A 23,031-nucleotide genomic window follows, 5' to 3' on the forward strand; every position below is an offset into this window, starting at 1 on the left:
AAAAACTTACAAAGCTTAAGATAAGCTTTAAAACAGGGTTTGGAACAGACATCTTCTCTTGCTTCAGTAATCCAACTTCTGACTTATGCTCTGCTTCTGTAAGTAAATGAATATAATCCATCCAATTTTCAATCTTATCCTGAAGAATGCTTTTTATTCAGTTACAAACACACTGCAGGTCCACAGACATTTTATACATAAATAATGAAAGTTTTGGTGCTCACCACATAGCGGTATCACGTTCTACTACCATCTAGGTAATGGCACGGAGACTAGAAAGCTGTTCTCTGCCTGCCTCTCTTGGAAGAGTCTCTTCTCTGTTTGATACCAGGCTGTTTTGAGTTGCTGGGTTGCTGTACAATCCACAGAATTTATACATTCTAATGCTTAAAAGCGTAGATTGCTAACTTTATTAGTCTTAGTGGCTTTAATCTGACAAATGTCATGGGAGAATCTTTCTTACAGACTGCTAAGCATGCACAGATTGACTGCAAAGCAAGTTGCCTCCCCTCACATTTTACTTTATGCCTTGGCTAAATGCCTATTAGAAGAACTCGATCCAACAGCTGAGAAGGTCATAAGTTAAATCAGTTGAAGAGACTCCAATTTCTAGTTTTAAAAGCCCTGCTATCATTCCATGGCTTCCCTTCTTGCTGTGCTAATACGGCGCTAAGAGTGGAGGAGCTGAATGTGTTCGGAAAAATAGACTTATCTGGACATGTTCAAACCAATGTAGAAAATAAATGCATTAGCACCACTGGAAATAGATCCAAAGTTCTGCATAGCAGAGAGGGGCTCAGTGTACTTGATAGCAATAATTAAGCAGAGTATCATGGGTATTTATCTAGAGAATAATGGAGTTAAAAATATAATGGACTTAAAATGGATAGTGATAAAATGAAGCCGTTTCTCTCCCTAGACTTTACTGCTTGGCTTTGTGTCTAGTAATATGGACTGAAGGTTCTGCTAGAATTTCCCTCCTGTTGTCTCTAAAACCCACTTAGCTTGCTTTGTTGTATTTAACACTGACAAGTGCTGCTTAATCCTCATCTGCTGGAAATTCTGTTACTGCTGTCTGAAGACCTCGGAGTCAATTGGAGGTTCCCCCATCCCATGTCGCTGTTTATTGACCAAAATACATTTGGTGAGAGTATGTTGTTCATAGAGTTTTCGTAAGAGATATACAGCCCCATCCTCTGCAAATTTACTCAAAAGCAAGTCTCACATGAGCTTACTCCCATGAAGGTGTGCATAGGGTTACAGTCTTCACAAGTGTGAAATCAGGAAGAGTAATTCCATTATGTTTTAGTGCATCACTGTACAATGACCTGTTGATGTTGATACCCAGGGGGGAGTCACCTTGCTTAAAGACCGCAGGGCTAGGGAGTGGATTTTGTTTGAGAGTTTGGCTTCTGTAAGCATGGGTTTGCAGCCTTCCCATATGAATCTAGTGAATGGCAATTGCAAGAAGTCACTATGTGATGATAAAATGGGTCATCTGAATATACCCACAGAATACCTTTGGAAGATTTAACAATAATATGAATTCCTTTTACTGGAGATTATATGTATTTCTTCAATGTCAATCCACTGATATTACAAAAAAGGGCAACATTTGCAGCACATTATTACTGATTAGCTCTACTGAATTGGGGAAATTCATTTCTACAGGATGTTTCAATCGATAAGTTCTTTAGCTGAGTGGAAAAGTTGGATTAGTATGTGAGATAACTATCAAACGTGGCAGTTTGTTTTAATATTGCACCTTACAAATGACTCTTCTGAAAACATCCTATGATTTAAAGCAATAGGCAAGGGTGTAAAGTTGTTACTTTCATCTAGACAGACTTGAGAACCTACAGCAATTTCTCCTATGGAGATCGGCTTTACTCTTACACCAGCTCTCGTTGCTGGAATTTGACCTGCCTTGTCTCTGTTATAGCTGAGTACTAACAAAATATTAGTTTAATCCTTCATGCCTATCTTCCTACATCCTAATCCCTAAGAATGTTTACAACAGAAATGACCACTTGCTTGGAGAGAGCAGAAAAAATGATGTTTAGTCATTTTTTGCATTTAGTTTATATACTGTTGGTATGGATATTTGTAAAAGGACATGCATCATAAGCCAATATTGTGTCAGAAGTTTGCATAACTCTGAAGATCACAAAGTCTGCTTTTATGTTCTGTAGCTTGGTTGGTATGATCAACGTGAACAATCTGAGAGCAGTTAACAAATTATAATATAGGCAACTCCCCATTTATGCAAGGGTTATGTTCCAAGGCACCGCACATTTAAGTGAAATAGTGTATATTTGAAATGCCATTGGAAAAGCCTGCAAACACCCCATCCCTTTTTGTGATGTTTTTTGGTCACTTCCAGGTTCAGTCCAATCAATGCACATATGCACGGCCATGCACATATTGAAAGCATGTAAATGGGAGGTTGCCTGTAATCCTATATGTTAATAGCAACCTCATTTTCTGAGTGTGGATCCCTGTCCAGTAAAATGTCATCACCCATGCTGAAGAAAGGCATATCAGTCAGCTTGGGGAAATCCCATGGCTTGCCAAAATATATAAAAAATAAGGGACTCAATAAAGCTCTGATCTGAGCATGGACAGTAGCCACAGGATGCTGGCTGACTTGTGGGAAATGAATGGGACAGGGAATGGGGTATCCGAGAAGAGGCACGGCTGGAACCCTAGACAGCAACACTTTCCACTGCAACAGATTCCACTTGTGGCAGGTTCCACATGTTCATTCATTCTTAAGGTCTTGGGGGGGCATAATAAGAGGCTGTATAGAATATAGAACTGAGAACCTCCCTGCAAGTTTAATATCTTAAGATTAGAATTCAATACACAACAGGGGATTTATGCCTCATGTTAAGCTTGGGCTATCCCACATCATGAATCCAAAACTCCAGGGGAGTTGCATCTGTAAGACACCTCAGCAGTGTGCTCTGGGTGCAAGACACTTGCAGGTGTTGCCAAGAACACCCAAAACATGCATAAATGAACAAAATTGGGATTGTGCACCCCAAACTTAGCTTTCGGTCACCCCTGCACCATACATCTACATGTCCAGCAGAGTAGAAGAGGAGGCAGCATATGAACCAATGCACAAGCCACTCTCAAGCATAGTTCTGTAGAAATTAATAATGCGCCAGTCTGAGCTGCCCAAATGTGTCTGCTTGAAGTTTGAGCATGCATGCACTGACATGTATTATGACAAACTTGTAAGACTAGATACGTTCAGAACAAGGTAACTATAATCTCTTAACAACTGAAATTTAGAGGTTTCTTGTGAGATTCGCATTAATGCTGTTAATATAAAGTAAGTTTGCACAGAATGCTGGTTGGGATGTTTCAAATAACTATATCAAAACATACAGTAAAGAGTTCCACCAGGCTGCAGATTTATACCCACTCTCTAGAGAATAGATCCCATTTAATTCAGTGGGTATAAAAATATTCTGAGTAGATATATATTGGATGGCACTGTTAGTAATTTAACAAATTTTTGACACACAGACTATGTGATTGCTGCAGGTTTTATCACCTATTCCCTACTCTCGAGATATAGATGCTTCCAAAAATCATGTTCTGGAATGATATGTAATAAAACGCATGGGAAAAATTTACTGCTTTTAGTGGTATGGCTCAAGAACTGTGGATTGTATCCAAGTCATCCTGTTCCCACCAGGACTTGTTCCCACCATGAGATTTCCCCTCCCCCTTCTCTCACTGCGCACTCTAATATGCTCCATAGGATCAAGGGAACTCCCCAAAACAGATTTGGGAAGCACACGGGGATTGGAGGGAGGAAGTTCCAGCACCAGCAAAAAGACTTTGTAGGATACAACCCTATTTAAACGTTTCCAGATGTGAACATTTAGAAACAAGTGTCTATTTTACACACAGATTAACACAACTGAAGTGCAGTGGATCACAGTGGAATGCAATTCAGATACATAATCCAACCTAATTAGTATATATTGTTGTTTAAAGCAGTTTGGGGTATTATATGGGACCTATACACAGATGGCCTCACTTTCTAACTGGAACTACAAATAAAGTGTTGGGTTTTTTATAGAGAATGAATGTCTTCAGTAAGGTTGAAGGGGATGAAGGTCCAAAGTCCCGTACTTCCTTCACTTTGAAAATGCAAAAGTATATATATGCAAAAGCATATATGTGCATTTCCGTTCTAAAAGACACATGGGAAATCCTGAATTACTATTATTTTGCCTAACACAAGCACAACTAACCATGCAGTGTGCACATATCAAATTAGGCCATGGCATAATTTCAATGTGAGATTATGGTGTCTTTACATCTTTCATATGGGGGTGGGGGACTGCAGGGACAGGGTCCAATGCAGCCCTCCAAGTTTCTCTATCTGGTCTTTCCCCCCCCCCCCATGCCCTCCCCACTAAGACCCTGTCCCTCAGATGTCCTGCTTGGCACTCTCGAGTGTTTTTGCCTTGAACTCCAATAACACTTTTTGCTTGCCTGCATGGAGAACAGAGGTGTATGTGTGTGTGCAGAGATTAGCCTACTGTATAAAAGTAAAATTTACACTGATTGCTCCACCCTCATTTGTCCCTAGCCCCACCCACCACTGCCATGTGGCATTTGGGACATGGAACATGCCCAGGAGGGAATGTAGTCCTTGAGCTGAAAAACATTCCTCACCCCTAAATATATGCGTTTTTTTACATGTACGAGTCCAAATGTACAAAACTGGGTGCATGCCGTGAGAGTGGGTCTTTGTCCTATTGCTGTTGTGAATGCCTATAGTTTAGCCAGTAATGAAAACATGCTACCAGTGTCACCAAATTGCAGCAAGGGACATAATGGTGTGTCATCTGCAATCATGCAGATTGCACTGAGCAGGCAGTAGGACTATAGGATCTCCAAGGTGCCTTACAACTCTTAAAAGGCTATGATTCCATAACCAATTTCCTAGTGAGTCTTTATGATTGTGAAAACAAGTTTAAACAGGCAAGTGCACAACGGCTGATGAAATCTCCAGTTGGATGTGCTGCAGGGGGAGCTTAGAAGTTGCAATGGAGGAATGGGACTAGGCTTCAGTGTTCCATATTGCTCCTTACCTTCACTTGTTGCCTATAACCTGCCAACCTCTGCTATAAAGACGCTGTTAACCTCTCAGCAAAACTCTGATTGCTGCAACACGTTATACTTGGGGCTTCCTTTGAAAAGCGTTCAGAAACTACAGCTAGTGCAGAATTCAGCAGCCAATTGTTGACTGGAACCAGGTGGTCAAAGCATACAGCACAGTTCTAGTCCGACTGCATTGGTTGTCAGTTTGGGACCCCGATATCTTAAGGACTGCATCTCTCCATCGGAACCTACCCAGATCCTGCCAATACCATCAGAGGTCCTTTTCTGTGTGCCCAACCTCTCCCCTACCACAAGGTGTGGTAGGTGGCAAGGCAAGATTTTTTCTGTACATGTATATAAAGCAAAACTCAATAAAAATTATTTAAAAAGAATGGGCTTGTCCAGTGTTGTCGCCATTTGTAGAATGCTTTTACCCGGGAAACATGCCTGGCTTTGGCATTGTCAACTTTCAGACGCTAGGCAAAGCATTGTTCACCTAGGCTTTTAAGTTGTTAAATAGGATCATACTAGAGTCTGATTTAGCGGTTTTATTTGGCAGGGTAGACTCTGTCACAGCAGTATTGTTGGATGAATAGTTTTTACATAAAATGTGCACTTTTGTTGCATTTTCTTGATATATTTTTTTAAATGTTTGTTAATCCTGTTGCTTTGAGTCACTCTTTGTGTAGAAAGTGACAAATAAATGCTGGTGATGATTGTAATATTCCCATGGTTAGCAAGAGCTGGATAAATTAGACAAATACATTTGTTTTCACATAATTTAAAGTTACAGTATTGACTTGGTTCAGTCCTGCCTGCAAAGTTCTTGAAAATAATCAGCGTCTATTCGAAGGGCTGCAAGTATAGCTGTTACTTCCTCTTACTTTTGGCAGGGTGTTTGTACTGTCCTCCTAAGGTATCTGTTCAGTCCAGTCCTCTCCATAAGTGGCTGGTGCCCTGGCTCATCCTAAAGCGGACTGGACTTCCACCCTTTCTCCAATCCCAAAACTGCCATTAACCACCTCCATGACCATAACTAGATATGAATCTCTTTAGATTTTTTTTTTTAAGTCAGTGTACCCAAGCGGTATAAATAGCCTAAAGTGCGGCAGGGCCCATGGTGTATGGTAACTGTTCAGTGTAGTCTGGCAGCTAGCCAGACCCTTAGATATTTATCATCCTCTATATATAAAACTGATTTTGCACAGCATTTTGAATTGTAGAGAAAAAGGTTAGGAGCTCCCCTACCCCAATAACAAATTCCTTTGACGTCTCTCCTGATTTGTTTCAGAGCTGATCTTGTACAAGGCTTTCAATAAGCCTTTCTCATACAATCTTGCATGGAAATAGACTTCACTGTGCTCCAGTCTACCCGACAGCCGCATTTAACTGACATATATCTTGAGAACTGGTGTTGCCAGCCAGAAAGGAGAGGCCTAGGTTATCAGCCCAGTTCAGCCATGATTGTCTAGGGCACACCCTAATTCCTCACGTAAAACTGTTCTTCACATGTAAACGTTGGTAAATATTGATTTAGTTCACACAGCTGGAGCTTAATAAATTGTTAATTAGTACAGATTAGACATGACAATCTATACAAAAGATCACATTTCAATATCCACACAGTCCAGTGAGGAGAGTTGTAAAATGGTTTTAAACTTGTTCCCTTCAATGTATACTGTATATTGTATTTTGTGAACTACGCTGAGCTTTAGCAACCGATTAACACCTTGAACCAGCCTAATTAATATGTTTTTCCTGTGATACCTCCCTGATCCTAATACTTAGAAGCAAATCATTGATTTCAGTTAAAAAAAAAAATCTGATGTCTTTGTTAGTAACGTGGCATTGTTTGCCACTGCAAACACAAGAGGTACAGTAATTCTGGGGTAGACAGAGCAGATCAAGAGATTTTCTGTATGTGCCCTAATCCAATTTTAAACACTTTCCTGTACAATAAACCCATTTGCTTCCATTCCTGCTCCCAATGTGATCTTAGCTTCCTATACTGGAAGAATGCGAGTTCATGAAATGTGCCCTACATCGGATTAAAATTAACCCACAACAAAAGCATGTGATCTTATGAATGAGCCCTAGACCACAATAATTGATCCTGAATGAAGGGATATGATACAAGAGCTCTAAAAAGTAACATTAGTTTGAGATAAAAGGGTGTGCTTGTTTATGTGGTTTTGGACAGGAGAGTTAGTGGCCGGATTTAAGAAAACGAAAAAACCAAAGTTACGCTCCTTAAGGCTGTAATCCTACCACACTAACCAGGGAATGAGTTCCTTCCGAGTAAGCATGCACAGGTTGACCCCAGCCTTATTCACACCTTGCACCGAGCACAGGTACAAGCGTATGTGAAAGAGTGTACACGTGAACAAGTCGGTACAACTGTTTGCGTATGCAGGTTACACACTCACTGAATGCAACCGTGAACACCCTTACAGTAAAAAGTACTTGAGTTTAGCACGGGTCCAAACCTTGTTTTTATCTTGGGCGCCCCGAGCAGCTAAGGCGGCCCTGCTCCGAGTCCTGGCCCGCCCTGACTTACCTGGGAGTAAAGCCTATTGAACAAAGGAGGCCTGTTTGCTGGCCAGTTCCCCTTCCCGCTCCGCAGGCGGGGCGAGGCTGAGCGAGGGGGGTCCCAGAGCCGCCGCTGGCCAGCTCCTTCCCGGCGCGGCCGAGAGGGAAACGCGGCGGGCGGGACAGGCGCGTAGGCCGCAGCCTCGCCTCCCCTCCCGCCCTCAGCCCCGGGCTGTTTCCTTCCTCCCCATTTTCCTTCCTTCCTCCCCTCCTTCCCGGGGCCTGCCTGCCCGGGCACCCCCCTCCCCGAGCCGGGGGCTTCTTTCTCCTTTCAGGGCATGGCGGCTCGGGGGACTATTTGGGACAGGAGCCCTCCTGGCCCGGGGGGCGGAGGAGGTCCCGGCCGGCAGACACTCCTTATACGGCCCGGCCCGTGTTACCTGGGCGCGGGCCAGGCGCTCCTTCTTTGGGCAGCCCCGCGGCAGCGCAAGGGGCCTGGGGGGCTCCGGCCAGGCCGCCCGGGCTCGCTCGGTGCCCGACACCCAAATATGGAGACATTCCTGTGGGTCGGCGGCAAGGGAGGGAAGAGCCCGGCCGGGAGCCTATATAAAACCCACCGGGCTTCCTCGCAAGCCCACCGAGCTGTAAGAGCTGGGAGAAGCAGCAACCGGAGCTAAGAGCCAGGAACCAACCCGAAGGTGAGGAGCGGGCGGGCAAGGGGGATGGATCCGGGCAGGACCACATGATGTGGGGGGAACTCCCAGCCACGCGGCCCGGGGGATACCCGGGAGAGGGAAGGTGGAGACATCGCAAAGCCAGCCCGGAAAGGAGGGAGCCTTCCAACTCCTCTCCGGTGCAAAGCAGAAATGGGCAACAGGGAGCAGAAAACAGCTGCATCCAGCCTTCTCCGCCTGGCGTTCTTCAATTGCCACTGCTATTTTTTTTTAAAAAAAGTTTTTTTACATTAAATTATAAAAGAGATCCTGCCTGCATCCAGCCTTAGTTTAAACCAACCCGGGAGCAAGCTTTCAATTTATGCATAATCTCTCACTTGGCTTAGGCTGCTACTGAGAGTTGTGAAGATTCTGACACACACGCTCATATTGTAAGATGGAATTATCCGTAGTCTGCAGAGTCCCACGGCAAGGATCTCTGAGATGCGGGCTCAGGGTTTGACTCTGCCACCCACGGAACTCTTGTGACTTTCAACAAGTCGCTGCTGGCCACTTGGAGGGGACTCTGAAGGAGAGGGGAGGCTAGAACTGACAGCTGACAAGTTATAAATTGCCTGGGATGAACAAATCCACTTCTCACTTGGAACATAACTGGTTCCATTGGTATTTATCATTAAATTAGAAGGCATTGCCTTGGCTTTGAAGGATCCAGCCCTTTTATTACCGTGTTTTATATTACTGAATGAATGGTAATTTTACTGAGTGTTAGGCACAGGGTGTTGAGCTACAAAGGACAGGAACCATTTTATTTGAAGGATGATTCTGGGTTATTCTTTTTTCATCCTTTGCTTCCCTAATTCCTGAAGGTTTCATACACAGAGAAAGGGCTCACCCAGTTGGAAGCCTCTGTTACACCAAGCCGGATTCTGTAGGGTGTAACTAGTCCTGAAGAAAGTCAGGGGTCCCCTTGTCCCCAGGACAAAGGACAATCCATCATTTGCAGCACTACAGCTCAGAGTGGTTAGTGCTGCCTGGAAGTACAGGTATGGCCAGAAGGTTTCTCAAGGAAGCAAGCCTTCAAGCTTTTCCTTGCAAACCGTATATTCCACAAGGGAAAATATCCCCTATTTTGTGAGCTGTTGCACGCTGTGTCGTGCTGTTCAGATTGTGTGGCAAGGTTTGGGTTATCTCCATTGAGATGTAAAATGGACCAACCTTATTCAACTTTGTCACTCTCTGAAAGTGCTAGTCACTTTAGACATGTGTCAAAAGTTTGGGGGTGATGCCTTTGCTAAAGCTCTTCAGCATACTTCTAATTCCAGGTACAAGAGCATAATACCTTGTATATTAGCATCTTAATATGGGGATCTAGAAGTGGGTGGCCTGCACATGTTTTAAGAGGGAGTTTGATTTAAATTTTATTTTTCAAAGTGTACAGCTCCAACCCTAACCACATTTACTATAGACCAAGTACCACTGAATTCAGTAGAGCTTCCTTATTCAAAATGTGTTGGGTTGCATTGTAAAGCCTAACCTATTACTCTGGAAGTCACTGGAGACAAATGGGACTTCATCCTAAGTAAATGTGATTCAGTTTCTCGACCCCAATAAGTTCATCTAACTGTGCTGAAGATTCAGCTGTTACTTGGTGTTTTAGTTTGCAGATCTTTATTAACAATAAAGTAAGCAGGTAGAAGGGGAACAGAAAATAATCTACTTTGTGGCCAGCGTAAGAACTGCTTTCTCCAGATTGATGGCCTATACTCCCCCACCATGGGGGAGACCCCCCTGTCAGACTTCCATAGATAAGAATTCTGCCTGTAGCCTCTAAGCTTTTGTGAGTGGATGCCTGCTGCCTGGTTGCCTCTTGTGAACTCTTCTTGCTTCTGCTTCATCTCTAGAAAGCCGACACCATGTGTGATGAGGATGAGACCACCGCGCTCGTATGCGACAACGGCTCCGGCCTGGTGAAGGCTGGCTTCGCCGGGGATGATGCCCCCAGGGCTGTGTTCCCCTCCATTGTTGGCCGCCCACGTCATCAGGTATTTTAGCCTCTTCTGCCAGCCATGCCCCTCTCCAGCTATAGGCAGGTTGAGACATGGCGACATCTGTTAGAAAAATTCCCATTCTACTGGACCCTGAGTGGGACTGAGGAAATAATATATATGTGAGATGGGCCACAGCATATCTCTTTTATCTCTTTTCCTTCCCCCACTCCCAATTGGACTTCCTAGGATTAGAAAGATTAAGTCTACAATTCTGTTAATTCTCACTTGGGTGCATGTACCACAGAATTCTACAGAATACAAACGTCAATAGAGCTGTGGCATTCAGTTTGTGGACTTCCCAGGGGCATAAGTCTTTTGAAATAGGGATATCAACAAAATGATTGCCCTAGTAAGCATTTTTTATTTGAAATGTGGGGTGTGTCCATCATAGCCTATGAGCTTATACTATCTCTGAAACAGAATAGGAATACATTAAGGGGAAATCAGCTGTTCTTAGCAGTCTGTTACAATGTTCCCTATTTTCCTAAGAAAAGGATAGAGTTTTGTTTGTTGGTCCCCTAAATATATTCTATACAGCTGCTGCTGGGTGTTTCCTTCCTGCACCTTGTACTTTATTCTCTGTTGTGAAGAAAAGGTCTTAGGGCCTTGGTAGGAATAGCTTATAGCTCTTTGCTTAGTGTAGAGGACAGCAATTAGGTTGTCATGATCCACTTCCTCAGCCCTAAGAAGATGCTGAGAGCTTTTCCCACTTCCTTCCTAGGGTGTCATGGTGGGTATGGGTCAAAAAGACTCCTACGTAGGGGATGAAGCTCAGAGCAAGAGAGGTATCCTGACCCTGAAGTACCCCATTGAGCATGGCATCATCACCAACTGGGATGACATGGAGAAGATCTGGCATCACACCTTCTACAATGAGCTCCGTGTGGCCCCTGAGGAGCACCCCACCCTGCTCACTGAGGCCCCCCTGAACCCAAAGGCCAACCGTGAAAAGATGACCCAAATCATGTTTGAGACCTTCAACGTCCCTGCCATGTATGTGGCTATCCAGGCTGTGCTGTCCCTCTACGCTTCTGGCCGTACCACTGGTGAGTGACAGGACCAGAAATGGAGAAGAGAAAAGGAAGGATGTCCAGGGAACACTGCTAGTGCAAGCAGAGGACGAGAGAGAGAGACAGCTACTTGTAGTCCAACTACGATAGGGAGTGCCCAGTCACTGATGTGGGTTTAGGTACACAGGAGACTGCCTTGTGCTGAATCAGGCCACTGGCTGTTCTCGGTTAGTATCATCTGTGAGAACAAGATGCTGGACCAGATGGGCCTTTGGCCTGATCCAGCAGAGCTCTCTTGATGTTCTTACATAGACTGGCATCAGGATAACAGTCATTGTACAGTAGTCTGCTGCTACAGTAGTCTGCTGCTGAGTCTCCTACATGCCTTTACTGGCACTAAGACCGTCAAGAAAAGAAAGAAACTAGCCACTGGCATGAACAGTTCAGTGATGGAGGCCCCCTACACACCTAGCCATTAGTTAGGATGCTCACTAAGGAGGGAGAACACTTGTCTGCTAGCACTGCCTGTGATGCCTGGCAATCTCTCATCTAGATGTCAGCAAGGTCCCATTCCTCCCTTGCCTGTGTGTCCCGTATCAACCTGACGCAGCAAGCAGGTGTTACAGCCTCCTTTGCTAACTTTCACACCCATTTCTTGTTTCCATAGGTATTGTGCTGGACTCCGGCGATGGTGTCACCCACAACGTGCCCATCTATGAGGGTTATGCTCTGCCCCATGCCATCATGCGTTTGGACCTGGCTGGCCGGGACCTCACTGACTACCTGATGAAGATCCTGACTGAGAGAGGCTACTCTTTTGTCACCACCGGTAAGGAGCGCAGCCTCTCCAGCCCTCAACCTTTGCGCCAGCGTTTGACTTACATCTCCTCGCCCTGATTTAGAACCATCAATGCCCTTTGCTCCGACAGGCCCTTGGCTCCTTAATACACTAGCAGAGGCCTTTGAGTAATTTCTAGGAAGCCAAGCTTTGCTTCTGGTCATCAAGTAGAGGATGAGCATGGAGGCTGATGCCAGGCTCTGATGCCAGGCTTTAAAATCCGCAGCCAGCCCATCTCATGTTATTGGCCTCATTCATAAAAAGTGTAGACTAGACTTTCTAGCCCACATTCTCCCTCTAGTGGCAGATTTTTAAATGTTTGAAAACTGAGCTTCAGTTTGATGTACAAGGTGCTGTGCCCGTAATTTTATTATGTGCCTATTGGCTGTTCTCCCCTCCTGGGCAGGATTCTCCTTTGGCAGGCTGCTAAATTCTTTCTCTTCTCTCTTGCTAGCTGAGCGTGAGATTGTCCGTGACATCAAGGAAAAGCTGTGCTACGTGGCTCTGGACTTTGAGAATGAGATGGCTACCGCTGCCTCCTCCTCCTCCCTGGAAAAGAGCTATGAATTGCCTGATGGGCAGGTCATCACCATTGGCAATGAACGTTTCCGTTGCCCAGAAACCCTTTTCCAGCCATCTTTCATTGGTATGTATCTCTCTGTTGAGTGTCCTCACCACTGACCTCTCTTCTATGAAGAATTCTTTGTGTGCCTGTGGTGCGAGTGGCTTCCTTCACTTTTCTGTTCCTTCACCTTCCCTATGCCACCAGGTATGGAATCCGCTGGTATTCATGAGACAACCTACAACAGCATCATGAAGTGCGATATTGACATCAGAAAGGACCTGTACGCCAACAATGTCATGTCTGGTGGTACCACCATGTATCCCGGTATTGCTGACCGCATGCAGAAGGAAATCACCGCTCTGGCTCCCAGCACAATGAAGATCAAGGTGGGCTTAATTCCATGCATTACTGAATCACAACTCGTATGCATTAGGCATACAGGAGAGGGAGACCTAATGCTTAGGGCAATTGCATGCTTTTAGTCATAGTGCTTTCGAAGGCATCTCCATGCAAGAACATGAGAAATAGGAGAACAGAATATAATCACCTTGAGAGGGCCGCTCTTGCGTGGCTCACCCTGTTCTCTGCTTGTACAATCATTACAATACAAACGATGCCACCTAATTAACTGGGTAACTTTAATACAGTATTAGAGGTGTTGCTAGGAGCTACAACTGGGAATGTGGAGGGCCATGCCTTATTGTATGAGGACTGGATTAGTATTCCTGTATAACTTCAGGTGTAGACCTCTTCCCAGTACCCAAATGGTGGGAGGTGGTGCCACTGCTTATAAAGGATGCTGCTGTCTAGGACACCTTTTGCAGAGTTCTTCTGTCATTATCTAGGGACTCCTGTATCCCTCCCCCCGCTTGCCAACTGAATCATTCCTTTTCTTCTTGCAGATCATTGCCCCACCTGAGCGTAAGTACTCCGTCTGGATCGGTGGCTCCATCCTGGCTTCCCTGTCCACCTTCCAACAGATGTGGATCACAAAACAGGAATATGATGAAGCCGGCCCATCCATTGTCCACCGTAAATGCTTCTAAACATGTTTACAAAAAAAAAGGATCATTATTATTACTTGGTTACTACTCTCAGGATGACGACATTGTGAGTTGCAGGCTGTTGAACACCTGCAACAGCCACCTCAACGTTCTATTTTGTAACAATGTCTTTGTTGCTGTTGCTGCAGACGCCATGTGACACTGAGTGTATGTAAAGTGTACATAAAATTAATTTATTTTACCTCATTTTGTTATTTTTCAAACCAAGCCCTGTGGAAGGAAACCAAAAACAAAAAAATACTTCAAGAAGCATTAAATCATCAGTCATTCTGTCATGCCCCAATGCAGCTGGCTTTGTGTGATTTATTGCTCTCAAATGCTGTGGGTTGTGCTATATCAAGCCTTCTGGCTTTTTTTCTTTCAAGTAGTTGCAATACATAAATGGGATGGGGAGGTGCTTTAAAAAGGGAACCCACGTGATAATGTTTTGGGATTCTATAAAGAGACTTTGATTTCCAGAAATCCACACACACAGGTTTCTGTGAAGAGGGTGTGCTATTATAGATGGCTCGGTCAGACTGAGTGATTAACCCCAGGTCACCCATTGATAGCTAAGCAGGGATTTTAATTCATAATCAAATCTAATGCTCTCAGTCTGTACCACACTGGCTCTCGGGACTGTTGGTGGAAAGAGGAAATTCTTTCTAAATAAGAAAAATAATTTCAGTTGCATTCTTGTGTTTCTAAAGAAATCTAGTTTCTGCCCTCACAATCAAGTTTTACAAAGATGCATAACATTCATAACAGACCCAGTTGTTTCCTTGCATTGTACAAACTCCTTAACGAGATAAAAGTTGTTTTCCTGCAGAATTCAGAGGCACTGTTTAAGGATATCCACAACTGCCTTATTGCTAATTCAGGCTAATGGCCCATATTCTTGCCTATCTGTATTGCTGGAGAGTTTCCACCAAAGATCTGTCCAATAGTCCTGCTATGCGAGATCCTTTAACTAGAGATGCCTGGAATTAAACCTGAGATATTACATATGCAAAACATGTGCTGTGCCACTCAGCTATGGCTCCTTCAATTACTGGGTGTCAAACCTAACTGAGCCAAGGACCTAAAATACCCCAGAGGGCAGGACAGATTAGCACAGCACACTTGGTGTGCAAAGAGACTTGCAGCTCCCAGCTGTTCTTTTCTTTACCATTCCCTCTAAAGGAATTGCATTAGATTCTCGCTAATGTTTGTTGGGCTACCATACAGTTGGAAAGAGTCTGAAGGTCATCTGGTCCATTTTACTTCAACCAAAAGCCTGCCACATCCCAAAGGCTCAGAGCAGGTTACAGTGTGGTATCATAAGACCATTTCCTGTTTGGAAGACCTGCAGTCTAAAGGAGTTTAAAACGGAAATCACTTGCACTTTTGGCTTTACTAAAGGGGAACTCCTTCCTTCCCTGACAGCCCAGCCCTCCATTTCCATCATTCCCATTCTCTGGATTCTTAGAAGCATTTCCATCCTCCCCAAGGCAGCACAAACTTGCCTGTCCTTTGTACCTTTTCATCTCACCCATCTACCTACCTCGCTCTTGCACACACACCCCACTTGGAAAAGCCTGGTATAATCTAAACCTGTCTTGGCTTCCCAAATCACATCCCATACGTGGATCTGTGACTATGGACGTGGATCCATAGATGGCTGGGGCCCATCACTACCTTTAGCATCTTCCAAGCAGGTAAAACAGGCTTTGAAGCATCCACAAGGAAGCACAAGGAAGACTTGTGGAGCCTTCGCAGAAATCCTGCTCCCATCTTCCTTCCAGGGCAAGTGGGCAGTCCTTGCATGGTGATGGGATCCTTGGCAGCTTAGCCCCACTGTATGTCAAATCAGAGAGCAGGTGCAGACCAGAGGCCCCTTGCCAGAGGAGACTAACACAAGGACACATTCAGTAAAACAAGCTCAGATCATCAGGCTTGGTAATGAATCAAGCCAGCTTTCTCAGATGCCTTGCTGGAAATGCTGCAAACGACAGATGTCTCGATGACACAGGGTGAGAAAGCTGATACTTTCGCAAGGCTGCACGCCTTTTGCTCTCTTCAGCAACAGTGGGAGCAGTTGCAGAAGCTGGATGGGATTCTTCCCGTAGAAGCCCCACACAGAACTTCGGGAGAAAGAAACGAGAACAAAAGCCAAGCTCTTCTGCAATTCATAGAATTGTAGAGAGTTGGAAGGGACCCATCTGTTCCATACCCCTGCAAAGCCCCTCCATCGAAACTCATGCAGGAGATGTTTCTAGTGACTTGCATCCTTTATTCTGGGGGTGGGTGTGAAATATGTAGATCTAGCCCATGGGTCCTCCTCATCTGACCTACTTTCTCCAACCCATGGCAATTTAGCTTAAACAACAGCTTCCCATTGGAGCCAGCAGGAATTTTAATGGGGGAGTGGAGCTCAAGAGGAACCCTCCAGTGCTGAAAATAGAATGAAAAAAATAAAAACTCTCCTGGTGGCTTCAACGTGAGGCTGTTTTCAAGCCCAGTTGCGTCAGAGGGGAACATTTGGGAGAGGGAGGGTCACAGCTGGGGAGAAAGTTTATGCATTCTTGGGAAGCAACGTACAGTGTAAACCGATGCCAGTGACAGATAATGGAATGTGATTCTATTAACCGGGCAACACGTACGTCAGACAAGCTGACCTTGGCAAACTGGAAGGGAGCAGAACTGAGGAATTTGGTGCTTCACAATGTTACCAGGAGGCAATATCACCTGAGCAAAGCTGCTCCTTCTGAACTGGTTTCTCGGCACACTCAGAGTAAAGCCTCAAGTTCTCCTCAGGTGCCAAAAGGTCTTGGGCCAGCCCTGTATGGGGATAATACAGGGCAATTGTAAGGATTGCAAGAAGAAAATGTATGGGAAGTGCTTTGAACACTTGAAAGCTCTATACAAATATAACGATAATGCCTGCTGTTACTATTACTACCATTCCTGAGTTTTACTAGGAATTCTCCTATATCACAGGGCTGATATGAGCGCCTAATGTTTCTTCCTAGGCTTCAGAGAATTTATAGGCTGAACTTGGTGAAGACCTATTTATCCAGCTTGGAACAAAACAAATGTTTTCAATTGTTTCTGGGGATGTGCAGAGAGTGGGCACCTGTTGTATGTTGACAGGCCTGCTATTCCACAGAACAGGGGCAGCCCTGCTTCTGAGATCTTTGGAACACTCAGGAGAAACCCTCCCGCAGACCGCAGGGCTCTTCTCTAAAGTATTCCAAGAGTGCTTTGCAAATATATGCCACCGGCTTCCCGTCAACATGCGGAATGCTTATTTCACAAGTCAGATATAGCAAGGCGGCAGGGCTTTAAAAATAGAGAGGCCTGGCTTGCAGACCATAAAATGCAGCTCCCAAGGAAAGCTGCCCGGGAGGTTCTTGCTTGCCTGCCGCCTGCTTTCAAAATTTCATTGTGCAAATCTTCACATTATCCAGATAGTTGCCGTACATCCAGCGCACGTGTAAATCCATCCTATTTCAGGGAGCAGCGTCTTCAGAATCAGACCCTGCTTGCCCCTCTCGGTTTGGCTTGCCCCCTTCTTGTGGCCCCAGACTTCCTTGAAGTCAACCTGTGCTTATTGGTGGACCATAGAACTGCATAATCTTCCTGCTATTCCTATCGCCCTTCCTGAGTCTGGAGGGCATTGCTGGTTGAAGGGATATATATGGAAAGGAAGGAAGGTGCCTTCAGCCCAGTGCTTTTCTCCTTGAAAAAAAAAACGGTGCTGGTACTCACCATGAAGTTGTTACAGTGAGTTCCACACTTTTAACCAGCACTTTGCTTCTGGGGGGGGGGGAGGTGCCAGTACTGCATCCCCCAGAAAAAAAGCACTGCTGGTACTTATTGGGATGGTAGCATGGAATGCTAACAGTGGCTGGAGCCAGAGCGAAAGACAGGCAAGTGAAGTAGTTCTTGGTGGGGGGTTTTTGTCCCCATGCTCCTCCCTGCTGTGTTCTACAAGGAAAATCTGGAGACTAAGAAGGAGCCACCCCTTGGACTGGTTGTGTGTAAGAAGGCAGGCAGGTTGGGGGTGCTTGAGGTTGAACGGATCAGCTTCCACTGTGTGCAACATCTATGGAAGGTCCACAGGTCAGTGGCAGAATGGCCTACTTGTATTCAGAAGGCCCTGAGTTCAGATTCTGACACCTCCAATTGAAATGATCAGAGTTGGCTTCATCAGGACCAGGAGGAGCAAATTGCATCGCCTGTCACAAAATCCATTTAGAAACAAACCAGAGCCCATGCTGAGCCAGTGTACACACAACGAATGAATTCAGCGTAGCACTAAGGAGATTGTTCTGTCAACATAAGAATTCCGCTTGACTGGCAAAACCATCTCCCTTTTCCTCTCTCCTGCACACTGTTCTGGGGGTTCCCACAACCTTCCAGAGCAGATCGGGGGGGGGGGGGCGGCGTGCGGCTGCACCAGGAGAGGAGAGTGAGGGGAAGCTCCATTGTGCTAGGAACAGTCCTTGAGCTAACATTCACTAATGGAACTGAGTAGCTGAATCTGGCCCTATACCTTTAAAGTCTAGTCGAAAGACACTGCCCACCTCAGAGAATTCTGGGCCCTGGGCACACTCCTCTCTTGTTTGCCGAGGCAGTTTGTTCAGGGTTGCTGGGAATTGTAGCTCTATGGGGGATAAGCTACAGTGCCCAGAATTCTTTGCAGGGGAAGAATGTTTCTTGAATGTGCTTTAAAGTTATAGTGCGTATATGCAGCCTGAGTCTCCAGGATAGGGAAACAGCCTCTATGGAAACCAATAGGTTGTAAGTTGAAATCTAAGGCTCTTCTGGGATATTAGCTCGAATAAAAAGGAATTTACCACATACAAAGGCTCTAAGCTCCTGAACTTTCTGCTGGGCCACTGTTTAGCTGGAGGTCTCAAGTCTTCTTTGCACAAGGGAATTCTATATGAAAATCACTTCCCCCTCCTGGAGCGACCACCAAGCTGTTACTGTGTTGATGAGAATCTGAGTGTTGAGAACGTTTCTGTGGCTTAAAACCTTTCAACAACAAAAAAAGATACCTGAGGATTACCAGAAGTTCTCCGTTACATGAAGACCTTTGGCAACATTGCAGTTCATACTGGATTACCATAAGGCTCTGTAGGTTATAGAGGCAGCCTCAAAACTTTTATTTCAGAGTAGTTTAAATATAGTAGCCAAGATATTTGCCTTAAACTAGGACATTAGCCTTCATAGTAGATTGCTCTTTCAGGGCCAAACTAGATGATAATTTTGTACACCACCCCCGTTTCCAACTGGGGCACTATTTCAAGGGTTCCAGGCGCTTACCAAGAATTTGTGTTTCTTTTGGAATGAGGGGCAGCGGAGACTGTGGTGTCTTTATGATATATGGTTTATTTACACATATATACAACTTGAGCCTACAATGGAGGGGCTCATGGCATTAACACCCCAAGATGGCCTTGCTTCTCCCATAGCTACAACCTTGGATTCAAGCAGAAATCAGGCATGGCTCTGTCTCTCGCTCTGGCTTCCCAGCCTGCATCTTTGCTTCTAGCTTCTAGCTCACACACCTTAACTCTGCCCTTTGTCTTTCTAAGTACCAGCAAGTTTTGGGGGAGGAGGGGAGCATTTGTCTTCTGGCTACATCCTTTGTTTCTTAGGTACCTTTGTTAACCATACTAAGGCCATTAACTCATCAGGAAGCTAACCGGGCTATTCCAAGAATTGAATCTGTGCTGGATCCAGGAATTTGTAGGGGGTTCAGGCATACAGCCCACCCACCCCCATTTATAACAATATGTTAGTTCATCTGATGCAGCTACTTGGGGCAGAAAAATGTATTGGCCGAACCAAAGAGTCTGTGTACATGTTCATGCAAGGCAAGGAAGAAAGCAGGTATGTGCCATTGCTAATGCCTGATGATGTATACTTGTTTGATTCAGTTGCCAGTTTTAGCCCTGGCGGAGTTATATCAGAAAAGTGTACATTGCTGTTTGAGGTGCCTAACCCATGAAGCTGAAAGGTTTGCACTCTTCCCAGTAACAAAACAACATTTCAGCCACTCCACTTGGATTAACAACAGCAAAGGTTGTTTTTATCATCATCAAGCCCCACCTCCAAGATAAATTGGGGTGGTGGCCATAGCTAGAAGGGGGCTGGACACCAGGTGAAGGAATACAATGGGAACATTTACTGGGAATCTGTCTTCACTGTGAGCTACCATTAGCGCTTTTCTATTTTGGGAATACAGAGTGAGCTTCATAGGGGGGTGTCCCATACGTGACAGCTGATCAGACAGAGACGCTGAGTGGGGGATGCCATTTAGCATTACAGAGCACTGAGGCCGCAAGCCCAGAAGGGAACAGATGTGCCACATTTGTGGTCATCGCTGATGAATGGCTGGATGTTATACAGACCAAAAAGAACCAGACTGCAAGGTTGCCTGTGCTGGAAAAGGGCAGGGATGACTTAACTCCAAAGAGTGATCCATGTTCCTTTTAACTGCGGCAGTGCCTGCTTTTTCTGACTCTACACTTCCGAGGGTTTGAAGTTTTGGCTTATGGCAGAAGACCTTACAGGCCATAGTCACATTAATAAGAAGAGCTTGCTGCATCAGGCCAATGGCCCATCTGGTCCAGCCTTCTTAAATAAATAAGAACCTCTGCTTTCAAGTTGTACCGGAATGGAGAGGAAAGCAGGTGCTGGTGGAAGGATCCTTGGGTTCAACTGACATCACGGTCACCAGAAAGGAAATGGGTATGGTGATTAGAATGTTGGAGGACAAGTGGAGTGAAGCCATGAAGCTGGGATTGGGACTGCCCATAAAGGTACCCTAAGGCCCTTTTGCTAGGCCACAACAGTGTGCTATGCAATGCCAGAATTATGCTCCAGCGTTCTTTGCGACCATTTGAGTGATCCTCAGTTGCATCTGCTGGACTGCATGCTTCTCCACTGGCACACCTACAAACATGGCCACTTGGGGAAGGCTTGTATTGTCCGGCCAGGGCTTGGATGTGATGCTAATTGGGTGTAGTCATTGGACTAGGTTGGGAGACTCGGATTCAGGTCTGCACTTGGTCATTCAGATATCATACTCAGGTCATTGGCAACAGCCTTTAAAAACAAAAAACAAAAACTTACCAGCTTTTCCACAGACTGGGCAAATCCTGATTAACTGGTGAAAAAATATATATACTGGCATTTTGATGCAAATAAAGTCCCATAGATGCTGGAGAAAACAGAAGCAGTACTGAACCCACAATACATATTCATTTGGAAGGATTCCTAGTAAATAAGCTGTTCTTGATACTGACCAAAAGAGCAATATGATGAAACAACAATAGACTGGGAGAAAATGTTCCATATTGTTTGAACTCCATTTCAGTGGGGAAATTCAGAGTCAAGGGGCAATTCAGGGACAACAGTAATGCAGAGTGGACTGCTACAGAAACTATGAACCCCACTAATACTTTTATTCCTAGCTGTCATAGTACAAGTGGGAGCTGCAACAATGTTTTGCAGTGTCGAACTCTTCTGTTCAAGGTTCCACCCCCTTCCATTCCATCTCCTCCCTCCCAGTTTTTAATCCTTCGCATACCCTCCAACAGACCATCAGCATTCTATGCCCATTGAGCATTCTGTCCCAATCATCTGCTTGTGGAAAAGATATCCAAAGTAGATAGAGTAAAAATACAAGGGGAGGGGGCTCCAATTTTCACCAGAGGGGTTGGACACAATTTCAGGGCCTAACAGTTGGTCATCTGCAGATGATCCAGACAGAACTCAAGGACTATTCTTAGAACAGCACCGGTTTAGACAGGTGGCACATTATATTTCCTTTGAAATCAATTGAACATTCAAGTTTAATAGTACAGTGGATGTGGGTGGCACTGTGGGTTAAACCACAGAGCCTAGGGCTTGCCGATCAGAAGGTCAGTGGTTTGGGGGACTTCCGGGGTGGCGCCATCGGCAATGGTGGACTCCCTCTGAACCGGAGGGACCAGCTCCGCGCGAAACGGGTCTTTTCCGCTGCAGCGAAGCGGGGACCCTTTTAGAAATCACAGGCGGATGAAGCCTGTGACCGTGGGACTCGGCGGGTACCCTTAGCGCCCCCCCAACCCGCAAAGGAACCCACTAACGGGCTCCAAAGCGAAGAGGGGGAAGTGGCGCGGTGCTGTGAGTCAATTGCTTTTTCCGTGGAGCGAAGCCGCATAGCCGTTGCCGGAGAGCGCTGCCTTTTTCCTGGGACAATTTGGCATCTAAAATAATCACCCGTGAGTACTTAAACATTGAACAATTGGACTTCAAATAAGAACTGGTGATTAGAAAGGAATTGGACTTAAAAATTTACCTTAATTTGGTACTGAAACGGGAAGGTCTAAACAGGAAGTCAGCCTTCCGTTTCCTTGTAGTCAGAAGAAAGCAAAGACAACGTAAACTAGAGCTTAGAAAATCACTTTCAAAGGATTGGTTTTCACCATTTAAAATCGTTGAACCCCCCTTCGGTAGCAGGAGAAGAAGGGGGATCTTTTTTTTGGACTGTTTAAACCTGCAGAAGTGAGTTTAAAGTAAAGTAACTTTCCACCGTCCTGATCCTGGAGCGGGGTGTCAGAGTTGACATTTGAAGCTCATTGACCAGAGACAAATGTTTTTGACAGATAGTTAAAAGAAGAGTAACATTGTGATTCCACTGTTTCCTTTCGCATTTTAAAGGAACAAATATTGACAAAATATCTTTAAAAAAAAGAAACTTTGTTGCTATTGTCCTTAAAAGAAAGAACAACCAGAAGTTCTCCCCCTAGAGGGGGACTGTGAAACTGTAACTAATTCTAGGGAGCTTGCAGCTGCCACAGATTACAACCGTGGGAAAGGACTTGTGACCTTGCAGGACAATGTTTTCAGAAGCACTGTTGGGTGCTTTCTGTAAAATAAATGCCCTATTGGATCAGTTAAGCCAGAAGACGGATTTGATGACTAATGCGGCCAGAACATTTGAACAGGTAGTGGGAAACTATATGGAGCCCACCCAGGAACTTAAACAGGAGTGTGCCATGACAGAACAGTTGAGAGAAGAGGATGTTGCTGAATCTTGGGCGCCAGAAAGGGAGGAACCTTTGGCCCTGCAGGAAAATGAGCCTTTGGATCTGACAAATGAACTTGGAAAAAACCAGATTTGGAAAGATAAAGTTTGGATTGATTTGGAAATG

General features: G+C 45.1%; 1 protein-coding gene across 1 annotated transcript; it reads left to right on the plus strand.

Moving 5' to 3' along the window:
* Positions 1 to 8,197: 8,197 nt before the first annotated feature.
* On the plus strand, positions 8,198 to 14,141 carry ACTA1 (actin alpha 1, skeletal muscle). The gene is made up of 7 exons (XM_080997787.1): positions 8,198 to 8,357; positions 10,235 to 10,375; positions 11,103 to 11,427; positions 12,059 to 12,220; positions 12,684 to 12,875; positions 12,999 to 13,180; positions 13,697 to 14,141. Exons 2-7 carry the CDS (start codon positions 10,247 to 10,249, stop codon positions 13,838 to 13,840), a joined length of 1,134 nt encoding a protein of 377 aa, XP_080853913.1. The 5' UTR covers positions 8,198 to 8,357; positions 10,235 to 10,246; the 3' UTR covers positions 13,841 to 14,141.
* Positions 14,142 to 23,031: the final 8,890 nt, after the last annotated feature.

Source organism: Podarcis pityusensis, assembly GCF_964106645.2.
Source record: "Podarcis pityusensis genome assembly, chromosome: 3".
In the NCBI taxonomy this organism is placed as follows: domain Eukaryota; kingdom Metazoa; phylum Chordata; class Lepidosauria; order Squamata; family Lacertidae; genus Podarcis; species Podarcis pityusensis.

Bases quoted from the DNA above. Each gene is read 5' to 3' on its own strand.
- ACTA1 (XM_080997787.1), top strand. From the start codon at position 10,247: ATGTGTGATGAGGATGAGACCACCGCGCTCGTATGCGACAACGGCTCC. The intron at 11,428-12,058 runs GTGAGTGACAGG...TTGTTTCCATAG, and splicing joins CGCTTCTGGCCGTACCACTG to GTATTGTGCTGGACTCCGGC. The intron at 13,181-13,696 runs GTGGGCTTAATT...TTCTTCTTGCAG, and splicing joins CCAGCACAATGAAGATCAAG to ATCATTGCCCCACCTGAGCG.